The following is a 22,951-nucleotide window of genomic DNA, read 5'->3' as shown; positions in this document are numbered from 1 at the left end:
GAGCAGATCTCGGGCAGGTGAGGAGGTTACACCCGAAAGGCCCGGGCCAACATCTCACAGGTGTTAAGAATAGGAAAGGCAGGAAAGAAAGCGACAGTGGTGGAAGGGTCGGCCCAAGGCACCCACCTGGGTCTGTCGGACTAGCGCGGGACCTCGGAGACCTTTGAGACCCACCGTAGTGTCGCCGTGGCCAGCAGGGTCCCACAATTGTCATCGGGGTCAATGCTGCTAGTCCCGCTCTGAGGACGTCTCCCTTCGCGAGGAAAGAAGCTGGGCTGCAGACGGCGGGCATTCCCGAGGCAGATCGGATGGGGGATCAGCCGCCTCCAGTCCCAGAAGACCTCTCCTCCGAGTCTTGTAGGTCGGCAGCCGAGCTAATCGCTTTTAAATGACTGACGGAGGCCCGATTTTTTTGAGAGCGAGAGAGTCTTAAAATGGAAGCCTGAAGCCAGGCAAGTGGCAGCAGAAGCGTGAAGTGCGCTTACCTCTCCTTATATCCCTGACAAGCCCCACAAATGATATAGGAATCCGGTGTGTTTGATGTGTTTCCGGGAATTGTGATCTCGTAGTCCCCGCAGAATGGCAATGCCGTTGGAGAGGCAAGGTTTAAACAGTACAGTTTTATTGTAAAGCACTGGAGAACAGCTCTCCAAAGAGAGGGGGAATCCGAAAGTGGAATGCGCTGCCAGCCGGCTACACTGCAAACTTAATTCCTCTGAGTTAGCGCTAATTGGTCTCCTGTACCTGAGGCTGATTATTCTGGCAGGCCCTGCAGTTTGAAATTAGCTATTTTAAAGTCGTTTCCCTTGCTTATGTTATGGTCTTGGCCCTAATCCTTTCCATGCTGCCATGTCTCTGACTGCCTATGGTTTTACCGTCTCACCCTGTCATGGAAATCAGTATGGACAGAAAAGAGGTTCTTTGGAAAGTAACCTCACAGGATGATTTGATCATAAATTCCTAACTAGGCAGGTCATGGTGGGTACTCATGCCCTAGACATATGACTTCTTTGGTAAAAGGTTTATCTTTGCCTTAAGCAAGCCTGGTCCATTGTTTGTATGTATCTAAGTTAACACACCTTTTAAATGCCTCTCTTTCCGACCCCTCCTTCTAAACTGTGACTACTCTCAAAAGAGGAGAGAATCTTAACTATTTTGTGTTCCAATTCCTGCCTTACTTTCTCCCACCTTTATGTAATCTTCCTTACCTTCCCTCTTTAATTTCAAATGCATAAAAGAAACTGCCAAACTGTAATTCTTGGCCTGGCCTGATGACTCAGATGGTTGGTGCCCAGTGCTCCTAGGTCACTGGTTCGATTCCCACATGGGCCAGTGAGCTGTGCCCTCTACAGCTAAGATTGTGAACAACGGCTCTCCCTGGAGCTGGACTGCTGTGAGCAGCCATGGGCTGCTGTGTGCTGCTGTACGTACTGCCATGAGTGGCCGCGGCCAGCAGCCAGCGTGAGTGGCCGGCAGCCATCATGAGTGGCCGGCATGCATCATGAGTGGCCAGCAGCCATCGTGAGAGGCCTGTAACTGGCGAGAACTACTGTGAGCAGCCCACCGAGGACCGGTGACCAACTTCCTGGGGGGGGGGAGGGGAGGGCAAGGCGTAAGGCTCATAATACCCGCATGGGCGAGGGAGCTGTGTCCTATACAGCTAGACTGAGAAACAATGGCTTGAACTGGAGTGGGGGCGGTGGGGGGGGGGGGGGAGAAGGGGAAAAAAACAAGCAAACTGTAATTCTTGGGAACATTTGAGATGTTGTTTCTTGACAGTTGTCAGTTTTGGCTCAAATAAACTCTTAATAAAAATTCTCTATAGATTTGGTTATTTCTCATGTCGACACAAGCAATAAAATGTGATTTCATTTTCAGAGTATATTTTTCATATATTCTAAGTATAAAATTTTTGTGTGTAGTAGATTCTGTTAGTTTTAGTCATTCTCCTCTCCCTCTTTCTTAAGAGGAGGACACCATTCCAACTTGAGATTTCCCTTATGAATATAAATGTCCCTTACAGATGTTAACTTCTACTAGCTTTTCAGAGCTTTTCCTGTGTCTGCTGTTTCTTAAAAAATAACCAGCTCAAGATAATCCTCATGCCAAAGAGGTATGTTTTGAGGTGGCAAATTCTGTACCCCTTCATGCCTAAAGGATTAATTTTAGTTTTCATTTATCTTATTATTTGTACTGCAATTTGTATCTCCTTAAAAATACTAAAAACATTATGTACAGTTTTAACAAGGGACATGGATATGTTTAAAACAATTCCACAAATCTTCAAAATCTTACACTTTTTAATAGAAACATTTCAACCTAGAAATATAACATTATTGATATTTCACTATTATACTTTAGCTTATATTTAAATTTTAATTTTTATACTGAAGATTTTATCATAGATTTTAGCTGATTAGTTACAAATATTTATTTTCTAAATAGATTTTCTGTGTTTTATCAAACAATACATCATATAATTAAAAATTTGGACTCCTTAGACTCTTTTTGGGTAACCAGTGTGGACAAAATGATATATATATTATGTGACTAAAAATAACCTCACAGGGAGATAGGATCATAAATTTCTAAGTGGGCAAGTCTGGTGGGTAGTCCTGCCCCAGGCCTATAATTGTTTTAGTGAAATATTTGAGTAAGTGCTGTCCATTGTTCTTGTACATCTAGGTTACACCTTTGAAATGCCAGAAGTAATCCTCTTTTCCAGACACCTTGAATGTGTAACCACCCTCAAGGGAGCACATAATCTTGTTAACTATCCTGTACCTTGCTTTCTCCCACCTTCATATAATCTTCCTTATGTTCCCTTCTTAATTCTGAATGTATAAAAGAAAGAGCGAAACTCTCATTCTCTGGAGCATTTTGATCTTGCTTCCCAGCAATGTTGTCAGTTTGTCTCAAATAAACTCATACAAATTTTGGATGTTTCTTACGTTGACACCAGTGTTTCTCAGGAGACTGCACCAATACTTCTATTGTATTTAGTATATTGTTCCAGTATCCAGGAGAAACTTACAAATATGATCTCTTTGATTTTGTTTTAAATGTAAGATTGACTGTGTTTTATTGGCTTTTAAGATTCAACATAAAAAATTCAGTATTATTGTATTTGCAAGATTGGAGTGATTGCTTAATTTATAATTTTAAATTCTACTCTATATTTCTATGGCCATTAATAGTTATGTTTAATATTGAAAATATTTGTAGAATATTCTAAGTTTTCATAGTGCTATTTATAAAAATAAGTTACACTCCAGGGATATCAATATAATTACTTCAAAGGGGTATTCTTAGTTTAGCTGAATTACCAGATGACAGTCAAGTTTCAACAATCCAGGATTGAAATCATGGCAGGGTAGGTGGTAAGTCCTGGAACTCATTTAACGTGTAAACTTGGTGGACAATTTTCTTTTCAGTAAATGGAACAATGACATATCCCTATCTCATAATGGCTTGGAGTTCATTGTCCAAACTGCTCTTCACTGTCATCATATGAGAAATTGGGTGCACACATTCATCATATGCAATAAAAGCTATATATATATATATATATATATATATATATATATATATATATATATATATATATATCATATACAAATAGTTGAATACAGTGAATTTATTTGGAAAAAATTTCCCCTCAAGAAAGAACAATTACTTGTAAAAATCGTTGGTAAATTTAATAAACAAGTTTTAAATATGACTACTGCCAAACTTTATTGGTTAAAAAAACAGACATATATACTTTATCTTCTCCTCTATTCTTTAAAGTTTTAAAAATAAGCTGTCCACTTCAGTTAGCTAATGTTAGCTGTACTTTCTTTATATTAGAGAAAATATGTGGGCAGAATAAATGGAATATTTTTAACACTACTAAGCTATACACTTAGAAATGATTAAGATCATAAATTTCATGTAATGCGTTTTTTAACTATAATTTAAAATTTTTATAATTCCTTAGCATCTTATACTTAGAATGATATTTTTTGGTGGGGAGGGAAGAAAATGTTACTAATAAAATTGATCACATATACATGTTGGGAAACTATAGATTTCCTAATAGTTCCTTGACACAAACTATTATTTGTCTTGGTTATTAGATTTAAATATTTTTTTCCATCTAACAATAAAATTAAATCCCATGGTTTACACTGACTCCAAAAGGGGTTTTTCTTGCCTTTTTTAGCTCCTGCACAATTATCAGCACTGTCATTATGGGATGTGTATTTTCTAAGCATGGATGCTAACTGTCTCAAGTGAGTAACAAAAGAAGAAAATAATAATTAAAGCTTGTATTTGGTGTAAGCATAGTATTTAGGAGGAAATAACTTACGTTTTGGTGGAGATACATACTTGAATTTTGAAAACTTAAACAATAAAAATTGCCTATCTCTGAAATATATTTTATCAATATTTTATTCAGATACGAATTAAAATTGAAGATACACTGATAAAAGCAAAGTTTCTATCATTTATTAGTTGTATTTAAAATTTACATACATCTGTTGAGGACATTGTGTAATGTTTCTACTTTATGCTTTAAACAATTACAAACATTTGGCATAAAATAATGTGCATGTCAATGTAACAAGTTTGAAAAGTGGGGATGAGAATCTGAAGTTTGCCTTTGTTCTAGCAATGATCATTAATACTCCAAATGAATGGGTCATTGAAATATCTCTCAAAATTCTAAGTTTGTTTATAATAAACAAAATTCTAAAGGATTTCAACATGCAATGGATACATATATATATATAACTTTCAGAATAACTAACTTCCATGCTTACACTGAACTCATCTTAGGGCAAAAGCCCATAATTATACTGATTCTTTGGCTCAGTGTGTTTAAAAGCAAAGCAATGTAATGTGGTAAGCCTAATGAAAACACTCCTTTGTGTTCACTAGTTCCAGGTTGCTAATAGGGTTGCAATAAAATTCAACCATTACCTCTGATAATATATGCAGCTTCAATTAGCAGGACAGTTTGTTTTCTGAATGCATGAGACAAGCATGAATCTGTTTCTCTAAGTGTCCTTGTGGCTTAGGAAAATGAAGGAGAAACATTATTCTGCCTCCTGGTATGACCACAACTGATTAGGAAAATAGTAAGCCAATCAGATTCTGTCAGATGGAAATACCATGTCTTCTAATCTTGCCAATCTCTTGGATTCTGCCACAGATTATAAAACAATTGAATGAATTGTAGTCATGAAATTATCCATATCACAAATATCAGTCTGTCCTTTTAATTGCTCAAGAAAAACAAGCCTTTGGTAACTCTAGTTGTTGTATGCTACGATACAAAACAAATTACCAATAACCATTCCTGAACTAACTAATACATGGCCAGATATCGTTTCCATAGCAGTTTGGTATTTTGTTGTTTCCTGTAGTTCTGTTTGATCTTCTACCTCTTTTGAAATCAGTAGGTGAATCTGCAGAAATCCTTGCTCTTGAGGAGTTTTTAATATCAGGAAGTTCTCATTCTTGCCCTCTGATATAAAAATAACCATTCCAGCAAACAAAATCCCTCCAAATAAAAATAAGTCAAGGTTGCTTGATGACTACCACACAGGCACCTGCTCTCCCAATATTCAAGGAAGCCATCTGTTAAAAAAGATGAAACAATTTAAGAAAAATTTTACTGTTGTGGAAAAATATACAAATTGTGATGTATATTTAAAACACTTAAATTCATGAAAAATCATAAATAAGTGTTCTTATATTTTCCCAATTTAGCCACAAGTAGCACAATAAAAATGAAAGAAAAAAAAAAGAAAATAGCATTTACAAAAGAGAAATTATTTTTAATTAAAATTCTTAAAACTGCAATCAATTATGTAATTTTTAATAAAAGTAATAAAACATTTAATGATTTGTAGGGAACTGAAGCTACTATAGAGTTTTTCAGCAAAGATTTATTCTGGAGCTTGCATGGACACATATGTGCAGATATTTCATAATGATAGCTTGGAATACATTTTAGATGAAATAGCTATTACACTTATTGAAATCATTTTGAAGTTATTTCCCTTGATATTATACTGAATTAAATGTGTTATTCATTCATTTTAAACAGAAACATACAATGAAGTAACTTCAATATTTTCTCATAAATAGGCCATAATTAAATTGGTATAGGGTTTATTTTAAGCATTCCACCATATGACAGCCATTGAGATGAGAACTGAGATTTTTTTTTTAAATCATGAATATGAAATTGGCTGGAAATATATTAAAAACAATAACTTTTACAAAGTTGTAATGAAAATTTATTCTGTGGAGATAAGCCAGGATTATAATAATTTGAGCTTACTTTTTGAAATCAATGATTTTTATTATAGTTTTCTAGAATAATTTATGCACATAAAATATCAGGGTAGATGAGAAATTGCTAGATATTATTTCAAACTGAAAAGAAAGTGAATAAAATGTAAGAAATAAAATAGCTAAAAGCAAAATAACCTCCGATCACATACATTATCTTAATGATTAATAAAAGACACGGTCTTACTCTTTAAATATGAGAATTATCACCATTATCTACTCGTTCTTTTAAATGTACTTATTGTTTCCTGCCATCCCTGTGTAGGTTAAAACAAAAAACAAAATTCTTTCCATATGACATGTTTATTCTTTTCATTTAATGCAGCATTTTTTTAAAAAGCTATTTTAACATATCTCGTCTTATTATAGATAATTGCTCAGAATGAGAAGAGGGAAGAAGAATGTGAGTACATTAATAGTATACTGTGTGTTAAGAATAATTTTTATAGATCACCACAAACACCTTCATAATTTTATCATGTATTGTTATTTCCTCATGACTGTTGTGTGAATGGAGTGTCAAGAGAAGATAATATAAATCCCATAACATCAATGTTTACAAACTTAAATGTATCTGACTCCAAAATGCACACACTTTCCATTGTTTCTCTTTTAGTTTCCAATGATTTTCAAGTGTTGTTTCACATCAGAGTCATCTAAAGAACTTTAACAAATTATATGTGCTCAAGTCTGACTACTATATAGTGATGGGATGAGTATTGGGTAGTTGTATTTTTGCAAGTACCCTCTCTCTGATGTGCATTCAATATTGAGAAATATTGTGCATAGCTTTTAGATACAATACAGAATGAATACTTTTACTTTATCTTTGTCTACACCTATATCTCTATATATGCATGCATGTGTGTGTAAAAATGAATCTCTTCTTTTTTCCAAAAATGCGCTATCTCTCCTCCGTTTCCTGTCTCAATAAATGACACCACTCTGCTCAAAACAGAAACCCAGAAACGCCCATGACCCTTGGTTTTACCTCACTCACTCTTACATAAATACTCATCAAGTTGGTAAGTATCTCTCCAACCAACTTAATTACACCCTTTCCTACTGTCTTCAACATAATTCTTGTTACAGTTTTACCCTGAGTGTGAAAAGGAGACGGATAAGCCACCCCAGGATGTTCTACTGTTATGACTTACTAGTATGAATTAAAGGCACTTGAGAGATGGGTGATGTGGAAGGGACACCATTCTTACTATCCTTTGCCTCCTGAAATCAGAAGATCTTTCAAATGAGAATAATTTTGAAATCAGAATCTCCCATTTGAAAGGTACTCATTGTGTACCAGGAGGGCAGAAGACATCTTTGTTACCTCAGATAGGGAATTTAGGGCCAAAACGGTGTATAAACAAAACTTGTTACTTCACAATATACTGCCACAAGCACAAATCCCTTTGTCTTGTCAATTCTTCAAAATTTATTGTTTCTATATCTAAAAGGAATAACAGCTCCCTGCTTTGGTCACTTCTTTTAGTCCCACATTTTTATAGGGTCTCATACATACAAAATTAAATTGTTTTTTTCTCCTGTCAATCTGTCTTATATCAATTTAATTATTATACCAGCCAAAGAACCTAGAAGAGAAGAAAGGGAAAAATTCCCACCCTAGTGAATTAGTAAATTAGTAAAATAGTAAAAATTATTAGTAAATATTTAGTGAATTAGTAAAATATTTTCCTAACAGATTTCTATGACTCCAATCTTATTTTCTCCTAACCATTTTTATGCATCCTATCAAGTGTAATTATTTCAAAACACAGTTCTGATGATTTACTCTCCTTGCTTAAAATTCTTCATTAACTCCTCTTCAGCATTATTGTAAAGTCAAGATTTTATAACATGGTTTCTGTCCCTAGACCATATAGTCCCTGTTTATTTCTCTAAACTGATTGCTCACCACTTTATTTCTTGCCAATGAAACGTGGCATGTTTTCTCTTTCCTGAACAAATTGTTTCTTAAACCAAACAGGTCCCCATATTTTCATCTGATTAGCTATTACTCGTCTGTCAGGCCTCATGCTACATATCATTTCCTGAAGGAAGATTTCTCTACCCAACACACTTAGGTTCTATCATAATACTAAGTATTTCCCTTACTACAGAACACATCATGCTATTTGATATATTCTATAGAAATGCATTTTAAATATTTAAGAGAGCTTTTTTGTCCCTTTCCTCCCTTGGTCCAACTTTATTTTATTTTATATATATTTTTAAAACTCTGCCTTTCTCTCCCTCCAGAGTTATACCTATCAGCCTTAGTATGCTAACTTAAAAAGGTTCACCACGGAACCAGTTAGAAAAAAATAGCTGAGGCTGTAGATATCTCACTAAGTCTTCCTTGGAACTCGTTCTCTATATCTCATATATGTATTGTGTGTTAATAAAGTAAACCCATGCATAACAGAGCAAACCGATTTGCAACAGTAATTCTCAGTTTATTTAAGAAACATGCTTATGTCTCTTACCCCATACTAGCAACTATGCTAATCTTTGGAGTTATGACAGTAAATGCCATACTATCTTTGTTTCTTTACAACTGCAAGTGGAGGCCGCATGACAGCACTATGAGAGTATACCAAGAGAACACATGAAAGAATTATTTTATCCAGGCTAGGGGAAATAGAATAAAGTTATTTTTATGTCTTGAAGCATACATATCTTTTTTCAAGTCAAATGCAAGAAATAAACCCAATGTTAAATGACACAGTTAATTTGACAAAGTCAAGTTTACTTAAAACACACACATTTATGCATGTGTTATCTGTAAAACTAACTAAGGCATGAATCTAGCAATTCCCCCCATCTATTTCCATTATTTCCAATAGCTACCTTGGGGAATTTTCAAAATATGCATTTTTGGATGATTTAATATAGTTTGATTATTTATTCTAATTCTTATCCAATTGGGGGTGCTGATGATGCTAGGGATAACCAGTTGAATTTGTCCATTTATGGGGTAAATGAAGGGAAAGTGACAGGAATTATCCAGCAAACATAGGAATTTTTTTCTGGTGGCCTGGGATCCTGAAAAGTTCAAAGGGATTTTGTGTAAATTTGCTGACCTTTCCTCAAAAGTCTTAAAAATATTAATAATGAAATGATATGGATGTAAAATCTTAAAGTTATTTAAGAGCTTTAAAAATTGATGTTTGTTATAATAAAATAAAGTTATTTCAAAACATTTTAAATACCACTTTGATGTTTGTAAGATACTATATGATCTAACAGAGTGTTATAAAATACAGAAGTAGGAAAATAGTCTTTAGTAGGCTTTTATCTATTATTACTTTGTATATTATTTTGATTTCAATTTTAGGAGGAATGATAAGCAAAGTGGTTCATTATTATAAATATATAATGAATATATTGTATCATTAATATGGCCATAAACTCCCTTATTTAATGTTCATTTGTAAAAGGGGCACTTTTAAAATGTATGTCATTTAACATTTCCTTAGCAAATTAGCAATCATTAATTCATGTAGTGTTTCCTTTGTAAACACTAGGGACTCAGAAAGGTAAGATGTTAAAATATTTCCTCTAAAATTTTAGTGCAGTAATTACTAGCTTCTTTTACATTTGCTACTCCTTGGAGAAAGAATGCTTCTTCTCTCACAACTAAAGTAAAACCTAGAAAATCACAGGCCCCAGTTCTTCAAATACTTCTCCTTCTTTGTTCCATTCTACTTTTGTTTTCTTCCTCCTTAGCCAATTTAATCTATTTTCATTGAATCAAAGATATTTCCCTTAGGGAAGAGTAAGATTCATAAGGTGAGGTACCTTAGTCTGGCCATTCGGAATTTGGTTTTATTCTTAAAAGTCAGCCTTTTTAAATACTGTGTTTCAGCACATATCAAAACTGAGACAATTGAGGATGTTACATATCTTTAAAACTAAGTATTTTTAAAATAAATTTATTTCAATCAGTGTTCAAGTTCTTCAACTAAATTTTAGTCAATTTCTGTGACCAAAAATAAAACCCTCCACCCACTGAGGAATTTGAGGAGATGAGGTTATTATTCTGGTTTAACTAAATGAGGCTTTAGGATTTCACTGCACCCATTGATGGAAACTGTACAGTACCTTGTTCTTAGGTTTCTGATGAAGGAGAAAAATAATAGAAATATTCAGATATTTGGAAATGAAAGAAGGTAAAGAAATGAGAATTTGAATATAAGGACACACTCCCGCCATTCCCACCATTACAAGCAAGGTCATAGTAACTATATATCAGGAAGTGTTTTCTGTTATAATTAAGTTGCCTTTCCTTCTTCTTCCCCCAACACTCACACACACCAACACAAATCCTCTATGTGACCAGAATGGGAGCTGCTCTATTCTAGTATGATCCTGAGTCTATAGCTAGTGTATATTCAAGGAGTAACACCTCACCTAAGGTCAGACAATGATTTCACTCCATCTTATAGGCCAAAGTGATTGTTCAGAGGTGAGTGTTTTATACATGATGGACCTTTCAGAGCCATTTGTTGTTTGATTTTTTTAATTAACAAGAGTTATTTTATTTTCTGTTCATGGCTGTGACAGTTACTACTTGGAGCTTCCAGAAGCATCAACCCATGGAAAATTTTCTCTACAGTAGGCAAGAATGGACCTACCAAAGATTGTCAACCAAAAATGGGAGGCAGAAAGTTGATTTATGCAGCCTTCCATCCTCTTATTCCAGTTTTGTCTAAATACCAAATATTCTAAGGTTAGGGTTTTGTGAACCAATATATTTCACTCTATTTTTTGTTTTAGTTAATTAGAAGTCAGTTCCTGTTCTTGTTATTACTCATGATAAAGCGGCAGTCCCACTGAAGCATGAATGTCACTTTTTAATATAAACTGTAGTACAGTATAGAATACATAAAAGAAAAGTACACAAAAACATGTGATTTAGTGAACTTCTTACAAAATGAATAAGACAATGGATTAAATTACTTTGGGTTCAGAGTAATTTGACTAGCTCGATTACTATATGTATGCCTCTCCTCCAAAGATAGTAAATGTAATACAGTCTTATATTTGAAGTAAATTATGCTGGCAACAGTCTTACCTGTGTCCACTCATTAGTTTGTGGATCATAGGACTCCATTGTGTTGAGATATGTTTGCCCATCATAGCCGCCAACAGCATATAATCTGTCCCCAAGGAGACAAACTCCAACAGCATCTCTGGGCATACTCAAAGGAGCCACCATGGTCCACGTGTCTGTTTTAGGATCATATCTAAAATGTAAGGATAATAGGACATAAAAAATTCTACTCACAGTCAATGTTTACTATACGAATACCCTTTCAGAAGCATCCCATGAGAAAAAAAAAAGTTTTTTTTTCTAAACATTCAATCATTTGAGCAGCTGTTCAAGTTCTAACATATACAATGTGTGGTTCTCTGGACTTTAAGGTATTTTTAAAATATACCTAGACTCTTATTTAGATGGATAAAAAAGGGTATCATGATTTGTTTCCAGGAGGAAAGAAATAATTTTCATTTAATAAAATAGGGTATCGTGATTTCTTTCCAGGAGGAAGTCAGATATATAAATAACTATATTCCACAGTAGAATTAGGTTCTTTAAAATAGATATAAGCAAAGTGCTATGGTAAAGAAATATAAGTAATAGTTAACAATCTGGGAGAATTAGGGAATTCTTTGCAGTTGAATTCCTTTTTAAACCAGATCTGAAAGTCTAGCCTAAATTTGCTAGAAAGAAGAAGTTTGTGTTAAAGAACTGAAGTGTTAGTACAAATGTATGGCTAGCTTTGAGGACAGCAGGTGTGCAGTGTGGCCAAGTTCAAGGATGTATGAAGGAGAAGCATTCCTGAAAGGTATGTTTTGATCAGTTCGTGGATTATTTGACTTCTAGAGTGAGACGGTGTTTTGCGTTTACTCAACAGGAATATAGGGAGCCTTTGAAACTTGGGAAAATAATTACAGCATGAACAGAACTGTGTTTTAGTGACATTACTCAGGATTTACTGGGAGGAAGAGATTGGTAAATCAACAGAATGAAGCAGGGGCCCCAACTTATTATTACTGAATTTAAGCCAAAATAATTTAATTTTCAGAAAGTTTGATTACCATACTTGGCATACAGATATTTAATATTTTGAGAGTCAAAAATCTAAAGAATATTTTGGTGAATGAGTTTTACTTCAGCTAAGCATGAATGATTAAACCACTACATTGCCTTTAATCAATAACTACGTGCTCAGATACAAAAATGAGAAAGCTAGTAAGAAACCTGTAAGGTAAATATGAAAGAAGACTGGATGATAATACTTATTCTTTCTTTATTTTTTCTTTCTTTCTTTCTCTTTCTTTCTTTCTTTCTTTCTTTCTTTCTTTCTTTCTTTCTTTCTTTCTTTCTTCCTCTTTTTCTTTTCTTTTGTTTATTTATTTATTTTTTTTAACACAGCAAACATATAGTTTATTGGAATGACTATTACAAAAGAAATGGTTGGGAAGACTCCAAGGATCTGGAATTTATATTTCACAGAGGATATTCATGTTACTCAAGATTTTACATGTATTTGTACACCATGGTTGAAGGAGTTGTAACAGCCAGGATGATAGATATATGAAATGAGAGATTGGATGAATGACTGCAAAACTGGGACCACCTTGAAGCATAAGCTGTCTAACAAATAAAAATGTACTTTCACATGCTGTAATTAATAAACGCAAAAATCACAAAGAGACACAGGCACATATAGACACACATAAACGCAAACACACAATCTATGCCATCAAAATCTTCTTTAAAATAGTTAAACTTTTACCATGAATATTTTGAAATTTATAGAGATTTAAAAAATGGGACAAAAACAAAGAGGAAAGAAAAGACATAACAAGGAAATTTTGGAAATTTTAATTCCAGGCATCAGACTTAAATAAAACATTGTTGAAGTTGCTAGCAACTGTGATAATGACATTTTGATTATGCTAAAATATAAAGTCCTGATCATTTTTCATGGTTTATGGGATGAATTCAGAAATATTTTGAGTTAAAGTGACATCTGTAAGAATTTATTTAAAACCATACTTCAGTAAAAAGGAAAGCACAGTGAAGGCGAATGAATGAATGAATGAATGAATGAATGAAGAGTGACAAATCGGTGACGGATGTTGAAGCTGGGTAATGAGTGCAGAGGAGTTTATTGTATTGTTTACTTTTTTGTTTGTCAGGAAATGTTTGTAGTAAAAATAACTTTAAAGGAAGAATGCATAATATACTTTAATTTCAGTGAATAGTGAAGATTCTGTATATGCTATTCATTATTCAATAGAATCCAGTCTGCCTTTTGTCATAATTACTTACACAGCTTTTTCTGAAGTCATATTTTAGTCATCATTTAATTGTTATGCCACTCTAAATTGTTTTTCAACTGTCTACAAAGCAGACTTTGTTTATCACTTTGCAAAGAGGCAGAAAAACTGAAAACAAAAAACAAAAAACAGCTAACACTAGTTCACTAAGCAATAAAAAAATGCATTTCTGAAGGTTTATGAAACTTCAAGTGAAACAAATATTTAAATAATTCTCAAATACTCTTGTTCCAGGGGAAAATAAGAAAACATTAGTATGAACTATATTTAGGTACCCATTTAGAAATAAATTTCATTTCTTTCATATTTTACAACATTTTTCAAGGGAATTTAAAAAATTTAGCGCATTCTTCTAAAATACCTAAATCTTTGAATTAGAGTACCTGTCTTCAGTGATAAGTAACATACTTCACATATGTAATAACAATCTTTTAAATCATATCTGCAATGGTGATATTTAAATGTATATATTGTTAGAAAAATCAAACCAAACAAACAAACAAAAAAACAACAACTGAGTACAGCATTCTTCCCTCCCATACACACACTCTCTCCTTGATACTTAGGAAATAATCACACAAATCCAAAATTACATACTGACGGTTATCCTTGTTCTTACATTGACTCAAAATTGATTTTTCTTTACTCAGAATTTTATGGATTCAGCTCTCAGCCTAGGAATATACAAAACTGCTATCCAAAAAAATGAAATAAACACCTTTTACTTTTTTTTTTGGGGGGGGGAGAGGATTCAGATGTATAAACATTTTGCAATTACTATAGTGAACTCTATCACGATATTTGACAAAATTTAGTTCTAAGCTTTTTTTTAATTTTTGTTTTTTTTTTTTTTGGTCTCTGGTTGCCTGTTTATTAAAAACAAAAAGAAACAAACAAACCAAAAAAAAAAAAAAAACCAGAAAAAAAAAAGTGGGTCTGTCTTTTGTGTTTAGGCTGTCTGCGTTTCCTATATTTCACCTTGGCCTTCATAGTCAGAATATGAGTTCTAGATCAGGGACTCTATTAAAGTTTATAGTCCTCAGGCAAGAGAAGTACCAGTATATATGTAGTGACTAAAATTTGCTGTAAAGTGAAAACTTGCTGAAGGCATACTGACAGAACAAAAGTTGGTTTCTCATTGAAAATCCCCATTGAAGTTTTTGAAGTACCATGAATTTTCAAACATTGTAATTTCCAAAACTTATGGATAAGAATTGATCTTAAAATATTTAAAGGTAAATTATTTTAAATATTAAAACATTACTTTGATAACAAATAAAATTGAAAATGTCCATTTTACTAAATTTGTACAGGCAGTATTCAGCTAGAAAGCAAATTAAACAACATAGGAGTGATTTGTAGCCTTGTATGTTTTCCTGTAAAACAAAACAAATAAGAAAACAAAGACAGAAGAAAAGAGACAAATGAAGATCTGTGCAATGATAATGGACAAACAGCTCTGAAAGAGTGGTTTTTAGATGTTTAGTAAATGAATTATACAATCTCTATATGAATTGATTTTAATAAATTATTTACAAGTTAAGCAATTACTAGTGGCAGTAATACTGGTCAAAATTAAATAATTTTATTTTTCCTGTAAAGAAAACCAACATCTACCAGGTTTCATGAGATTATCAAAAGAAATATACCTTAATTTTAGAAATAGCTACCTCATAGAATTGGAAAATAAATTAATTCTCTTTTTTTAATTTATTTTTTAAATTTATTGGGGTGACAATTATTAGTAAAATTACATAGATTTCAGGTGTACAATTCTGTATTACATCATCTATAAATTCCATTGTGTGTTCACCACCCAGAGTCAGTTCTCCTTCCATATATTTGATCCCCCTTACCCAAATTAATTCTAATACAACTAATTTTTAAAAACTGCAGAATAATTGAAATAATGCTTCCATAAACATCCTTGTTCAGATGTTTTCACATATATGCATTTCTAATAAGTATTTAGGAATGGAATTTCTGGGTCAAAGAAAATTCATATTTTGAAATGGGGTGGATACTTTCAATTGGTATTACAAAGAGGCTGTGCCAATTTACACTGCCACCATCAGTGCAATGAGAGTTTCAATTGTTCTACATCCTCTCCAACGTGTATTAAAAATTACCATTAAATGGTAAATGTGGTAATACGTGCTGTTTTCATTTTAACCTTTCTGGTAAGCCATGGTACGACATTGTGGTTTTAATTTTCATTTGTCAGATGACTAATGACATCAAGCATTTTCCCAGAAAGTCATTGCATATTTGGATGTCATCCTTTAAAGAGCTCTTGTTCAAGTCTCTGCCAAATTTTCTATATTTTTAGGTTTGTTTTAAAATGATTTCTAGAATTTCATAATTTGTTAGAAACAAAGCCTTTATTGGTTAGATGCATTGCAAATATCTTTCCCACTCTCTGCCTTAAATTTTCACTCTCTTAATTCTGTCTTTTGAATAAAGACATTTTAACAGTAATACTTTTTTTATGAATGACTACAGATGCAAGTTAAGAAATATTTATTGTGAAGATAGTCTCCAATTTTATGTTTTAAAAGCTTTTTTGTTTCATGTTTTGTATTTATATCTCAAATCAATTTTGAATTGATTTTTGGTGTGATATGAGATGGGAGCTGAGACTAATTTTTTCCATTATGAGATATGCTCTTTTGCCTTTGCAATAAATCAAAATTCCTCAGATGAGTGCTTCCTATAAAGAAAACCAACATCTACCAATTCTCATGAGATTATTTGTTAAATACATGAATTTAAGTCTGTAAATTTTTAAGAATTTCCTTAGCTACATCTCGTAAAGTTTGTTGTATAATATTTAATTATCATTCAATTCAAATTATTTTCGAATTTGATCTAAGTGCTATTTGGAAGTATTATGCCTAATTTCAAAGAGTTGAGCATTTAAAAAAAATATCTCTGTGTTATTTATGTTTAACTTAATTTCACTTTGATCAGAGAACATGTTCTGTGAGATGTCAAGCTTTTGAAATTTGTTGAGGTTATTTTCTGGCTAAAATTGTTAAGTTTTGGTAGATATTTCATGTGTACTTAAAAATAGTGTTTATAAGTGTAATTAGTACAGCAATACAATTATTTATACTTTTTTTAAAAGTTGTACATGTAATTAACTAAAATGTGGAGAGAAAAATAATTTCCATTTCAAACCTATGATTATCTTTCCTGAAAAATTAATTCTTGGAAATCTCTTAGAAGAGAGTTAGTTTGATAAAACATACATGTATGGAAATTGATTATTTTCCTGATAACATTTATTGGATCCAGTTTTTGCACCACCACAGATCTCCACAGCTTGTCTACATCCCTGGACTTAGCCCAAGAGTCCTTAGAAACTATTCAATCTGTACTGTGAGCAGTAAACCCTGGTGTCTTTTGGTGCCCCTGTTTCCACTGACAAAGGGCCCACAATGACAGTGCCATCTGACAAAGGGACATGGTTACAATTCAGACCTGCAATTTTCTCTTCCCTAAAAGCTGAGAAAGGCATCAGGTTAAATTACCTCAGCGGGAAGAGTTAAAAGAAATGAGCATTTTGTGGTATTTTCCAAGTGATTTACTACAAAAAGAGTAACTGGTAACAAGTAAAGCTGTAAAATGAGGATGAACTATAAATGTGTACATATACACATTTATATTTCATATGGGATTTCGTTTATGAAATCATATATATATATGATTTCAGATCTATCTATCTATCTATCTATCTATCTATCTATCTATATATATATGATTTCAGTATGGGAAAATCACTTTTAATATATAAGCACAACTATAAATTGTAACTTTGCTGGCTCCTATCTGATGAAGCATGTCTCTTAGTGGCATGCTCTTGAGAAGTTCACTTTCACCTCACTATGACTAGCAATGGCCAATGCAACATGAGCAAGTGTGATGCAAGCAGAGGCTTGATGAGTAATTGCGTTCTATGTTTGTCCTTACAAACCCCCTCCTCTGGGACTCCCTCGTCTTGGAACTCCAGCCACCCTGTGGTGGAAAATCCAAGCCACAAAAGACCAATAGAGGAGAACTGCAGTGCTCTGGGTGAAACCTAGCTGAGCTCTCAGATGCCACCCAGCCCTAACTGTCAGCTCTGTCAGAGAACCATCTAGAATATTCCAGCCCTGTCATGCTGAAAATGACTGCAGCATTAGCCAATATCAACTAGAGTAGAAGAACAGCCCAAATGAACCCAATCAACACACAGTATCATGAAAGACAATAAAATGGTTATTTAAGGCCACTAAAATTTTAGAATCATTTGATAATCAGAAGTATATCAATACAATAGTAAACAATATCATGACAAAATATATATTTACCTTAAAAGAAATGAAAAATATCTCCATGTAAAACAAATATTGGAAAACATTTGTAAAACATACGATATACATATGGTTAGGATCTATATCCACCATTTATAAAAATGAACAAAATAATTGCTCTAAGCTTGTTGGTTCAAACCACTGTACCAAAAAAAAACACAAACAAACAAAACAAACAAACAAACAAACAAACCACACACAAAAAAACAAACAAAAAACAACAACAAAAAAAAAAACTTATAAATCCTGGTAGAATTTAAGAACAAATGATCCAATCCATCACATGAACATTAATCTATCCATTGATTTATTCAGCCAATATTTTTAAGAATTCATTATATGTTATATTCCTGACACATAGAGCTAGGCATAGTTGGAGAAACAGACACAGAAATAGATTGAAATTCTGTTAGAATTTAAACTTCACTAGAAAGTATATCTCAACAAAACATAAAAAGAATCAAATACAGAAGTCAGTTTAATAAGCAAATTTGAGTGGCAAAGTTACTGATGAAATTGCTTTAGTTTATGATTTTTCTCCTGACTTTCCAAACCATCTATAAGAAACACTATTCCTAAATTAAGAAAATAAAAACTTTAAAGTGGTTTAGAGATCCAAGACAAGATTCCTTAGTTTCAAAATCACTCACATGAATTATTCTGTAATCAGAATATACTCCTTAGCACAAGATCTTCCACACATTACGTATGGAGTATGAGTTCCCTGTTTTGATTCAGCTGCAACAAACCTATTACTTGTGGTCACATATGAGGTGAAATAGTTTTGAGTTGACTATCTATCAATTTCAACCTCATGACAGAAGGGGAAGAAATCAGAACAATGTTAGGAAAAAAATCATATTCTCCATATCTTCTGTGTGTTTCAGACTATCATGTTGATTATAGCTTAACCACTTTTTTTAAGTTGTAGTTTTTTAAATTGTATTTATTAATATTCTTCCAATTTCCCTTAATATTTTTCATGCACATATAATAGGCACAGAAAGATTGAGAAAGAAAGATGGGGTAATTAGATTTCTGCTCCTTTTTCAATACCCCTTGTTTATTTTTTTATTCAAAAATGTTGTAAAATGTTAATTTGATTTTAACTTCTCTGTGAAGGTGTATTCAAATATTCTGTTTTTGCTTAGGCTATATTCTTTCCATATACTCTTCTAGGTTGAAGAGAGGATAAATGAGCTGTTGAAAGAACCAGAGAAAGCAAGGACAGGATACAAACTCGTCCACTCCTCTGTGATCTAGTATTCTCAGTAGAGCTATAATCTGTTATCAATCAACAGATCATGGAGCATACCTAGGAGAACTAAATGCTAATTAAAACTCACTTTTAAAATAAATACCATTGACAGTTCAAAACTAAGGAGCAATATATTATATAAACACTTTATCTACTACAACAGAAAACTATTACTAGCACTGTGAGCCCAGATTATGTAATTTTAGATAGCCTCTCTCAACATGAAAATGAATTTTACAGTTTGATACCAGGGTTGTGCTTTCCATCTACATAGGATATGACATGTTTCATCTATTTGTGTGCATCTACCTTTTCGCAGAATTATTCTTCTCCTTCTTTCAAAGCATGTGGGCAAATTATCATTATGCCAGCTTTTCAGGCAGAATATTTAAGGACAACAGATTATTGTTACTCCCTGTGTCTAGCTGACCATGTCAAAGATAACATTTGCTTCATAAGTCATTGAGGCAAATATGTAATACACATATATAAATCAGTATAGCTGTTGTATCATTAATAAGTGTAGCATATCTGATAAGGGCCCTATATATGTGGCCTGTCATATCCATCTTTTGTATATATGTCTACCGAAAATTGGAACATAATCTGTTATCAAACGAATAACAAAGATTATGCATGCACAGTAATGTAAAAACAGTATCAACGATAAACTAGTTAGTCTTTTCATGCTATATTTTATTGTTGCCTGGCTCCAACAATAAAATCTTAAGAGGAAAAAGAAATATGCTATTAAAAGTGTAAAAGCTCCTTCTTAACATTTTAACTTTAAACTATTCGAGTAATTACTGTTTTGTAGAAAATTTAGGATCTTGCATATGTCAAAACATGAGTTAAGAATTAATATGCAACATAGGCACAAGATAAGCATCCATAATTTAAATAAAAAGTAAGTCACTCCTTTATCATCTATTTCACTATTTAGAAATGCTATAATTCTTAAATTATGTCTGAACCGAAAAAGATAAAATGATAAAGAGAAATGGAAGAATCTAAAATTCCATTCTTACCTTATATAGTTATGTTTTTGATAATTTTTAAAGAATCGTTTAAGTAAGTGAATAATATATTTATCCCTGCATATCAAGGAAAATCTTAAATTATTTATTTTTTAGCAAAGATCTAAAGATTATATAAAACACTGAGCCATGCCTTGACAGTAATATATTAAACATCATAATTTAGATGACTTTCTGATATGACTACAGTAGATTTTGGTAGAGTTTGAAGAAAAGTTTTATATTTTTTGTAAGTAATATATCAAAAATAGTGATATTTATTTTTAAGTGTTTGGATTAGAAGACGTAATGATATAATGTTCAACTAACATATGAACATTTAGTTAATATGTTAGCCACCTTCAAAATTTGTCTGGCTACTGACTATATGCCTCAAATATATGTAAATAATTGATATCCAACCTATGATGGTGAAAATGGGTATTCACATGCAAATAAAGAACTAACAAACAAAATTCTGTCTTTATGTCTTTACATCAGTCCATCCACCCATCCATCCATCCATTCATCCATCCATCCATCCGTCTGTCCATCCATCCGTCTGTCCATCATTCATTTTAGCTATCATCTATCTAGTAGTCTATATAACTACCTACTTATAGTATACCTTAAGATGCTTTTTCTTGTGAGAAATTTGAGGCCTGTTTTTCTTAGTGTCTGACTGATTCAATACATGTTTGTTGAGTGCTTACTCTGTGCCAGGAATAGTGCCAAGTGGAAGGATGCAGGCATAGACAAGCTAATCTTGATTATTACCAGCACATAGAACCTAGTTTAGTGGAAAAAGTGATGTAAAACAAAAGATTATTTTCACTACACTATTGATAATTGGCATAAATAAAAATTCCGTTGTGTTTTCAGATCAAATCTGCATCATGAAAAGATCCCTTTGGCTACTATAAGGAGAAAAGACTGGAGAAAACGAGAATGGGTGTTACAAAGGCACTCTCAGTGCCTGTTATATCTTGACATCTCTCTCCTAACAGGCCTTGTCACTGGGATGAAGATTCGAGGGCAAAAGTGGTTCTGATCTGTTACTGGCCAGCGATGGAACTGATGCCTTCCAACATATTTTCTGATCCATTGCCTGGTTTCTAGTTTTGTCTCTAATCTTCAAATTCTAATGACTTATTTCTTTGTCTCTTTCTTCTAATACATTTTAAGCACTATTTAGCACAGTGAAAAATACATGCAAAACAACATTTATTGAATAAGTCACTATAGATGGATGAATGTACTTTTTCTAAGGGATCACACCTCCTGGGTCTAAATTCTGCCAGAACTTACTGCATCATTTGGACATTGATTTTTCTCCCCTAAGATGCTATCACTAGAGTGAGGCTCAGCTACAAAACTAGTTTTTGCAGTTCCATAACCTATTCTAAAGTCCCTGTTCTTGTTCAGATCCCACCTTGTTACCTGCTCTGATTTGAGGTGCCAATGTTCTTTGTGTTTGAGGCAGCCAGAGTCTTCACATTTTTTCATAACTATCACATGACTGTAGTTTAACACCATCATTATATATTACTTTTACATTTCCATAAGAAATCATTGACATACAATAAAATTTGTCTACCCACCTAGCTATCAATTTATAAAACAGCATTGCACACTGTTTCTTAATGATTTGTTTGCCTATAATTATGCTAAAAACTATTCTTTACATTATATGTACAAAATAATTCTACAGAGGTACCATTATCTAACTTGACTTATTGATGATTTACATACAAATAATCAATATATAATATATGTTATAGGAAGTGCAAAAATGCTATTAATCTGACATGTACTATGAGCTCATGTAAGAATCATGATAATGCTGTGTGCTTCTGCATTACTTAAGCTGTTTATAACCACTGCATTCTTATAACTTAAATTAGCTACACATATTTAAATCTAATTTTGCATCATAAATGTATTCCTAGACTAAATTATTTATGCCTCTGCTCACAAACAACATTTCAATACATTATACCGTAAAGTTAGATGAGAATATGTGTGTAAAATATCATTTCATTAGTAGCATTTATATAAGATATTCACAGGAAAAGCTGGAGCCTCATCATACTTATCTCCTCTGTCATTTTTCCCAAGAATTTAGCAGTGGAAAATGAGAATGAGCTCTCAGTCTATTAGCAGCATTTTTAAAATAAATGATTTTATGTTGGTGCGTATAAAAGTATGCATCTGTTTATTTGGACTCTGACTACTATCTCACTATAACACCTGTAATTCCTAATTTCACTGGACAAGAGGATGTTGAAGTTAAAGTATGATGAGCTTAATGCCCTCCCTTATGTGTACATACCCATAAATCCACAGTCAATTTCATAGAGTAGCATTATCGTTAAACGTGTTTCTGTATTTTATCCAAGAAGTGGCTTAAGTATGAACAGCACCTATTCACTGAAAGCTATCTCTTGTAATTGACTCTTTTCTAAATTCCAATAATCATATATCCTTAGAAAAATAAAAGATCATAAATAATGAGAGATAACAACTTTCTCCCACTGACTATACCACTTATAAGTATAAAGAATATATATATATTCTTTATATTATACATGTATATTTTTTTTAATATTAAGAGAAAAATTGTC

At 32.8% G+C, this 22,951-nt stretch overlaps 1 protein-coding gene across 1 annotated transcript in view; it reads right to left on the bottom strand.

Moving 5' to 3' along the window:
- Window positions 1-4,469: 4,469 nt before the first annotated feature.
- Window positions 4,470-22,951, bottom strand: part of KLHL1 (kelch like family member 1) — a 305,504-nt gene continuing 287,022 nt past the window's right edge. The window contains exons 10-11 of the mRNA XM_019751890.3: window positions 11,423-11,594; window positions 4,470-5,625 (exon numbers count right to left, since the gene is read on the bottom strand). Coding sequence (XP_019607449.1) covers window positions 5,566-5,625; window positions 11,423-11,594 — 232 coding nt within the window. The 3' untranslated portion in view covers window positions 4,470-5,565. The remainder of the gene's footprint in view (window positions 5,626-11,422; window positions 11,595-22,951) is intronic.

Source organism: Rhinolophus sinicus, chromosome 16 (assembly GCF_057876585.1).
Source record: "Rhinolophus sinicus isolate RSI-liver-muscle chromosome 16, RSI-T2T, whole genome shotgun sequence".
Lineage (NCBI taxonomy): Eukaryota > Metazoa > Chordata > Mammalia > Chiroptera > Rhinolophidae > Rhinolophus > Rhinolophus sinicus.
This window is presented reverse-complemented; position numbering and strand designations above follow the sequence as displayed.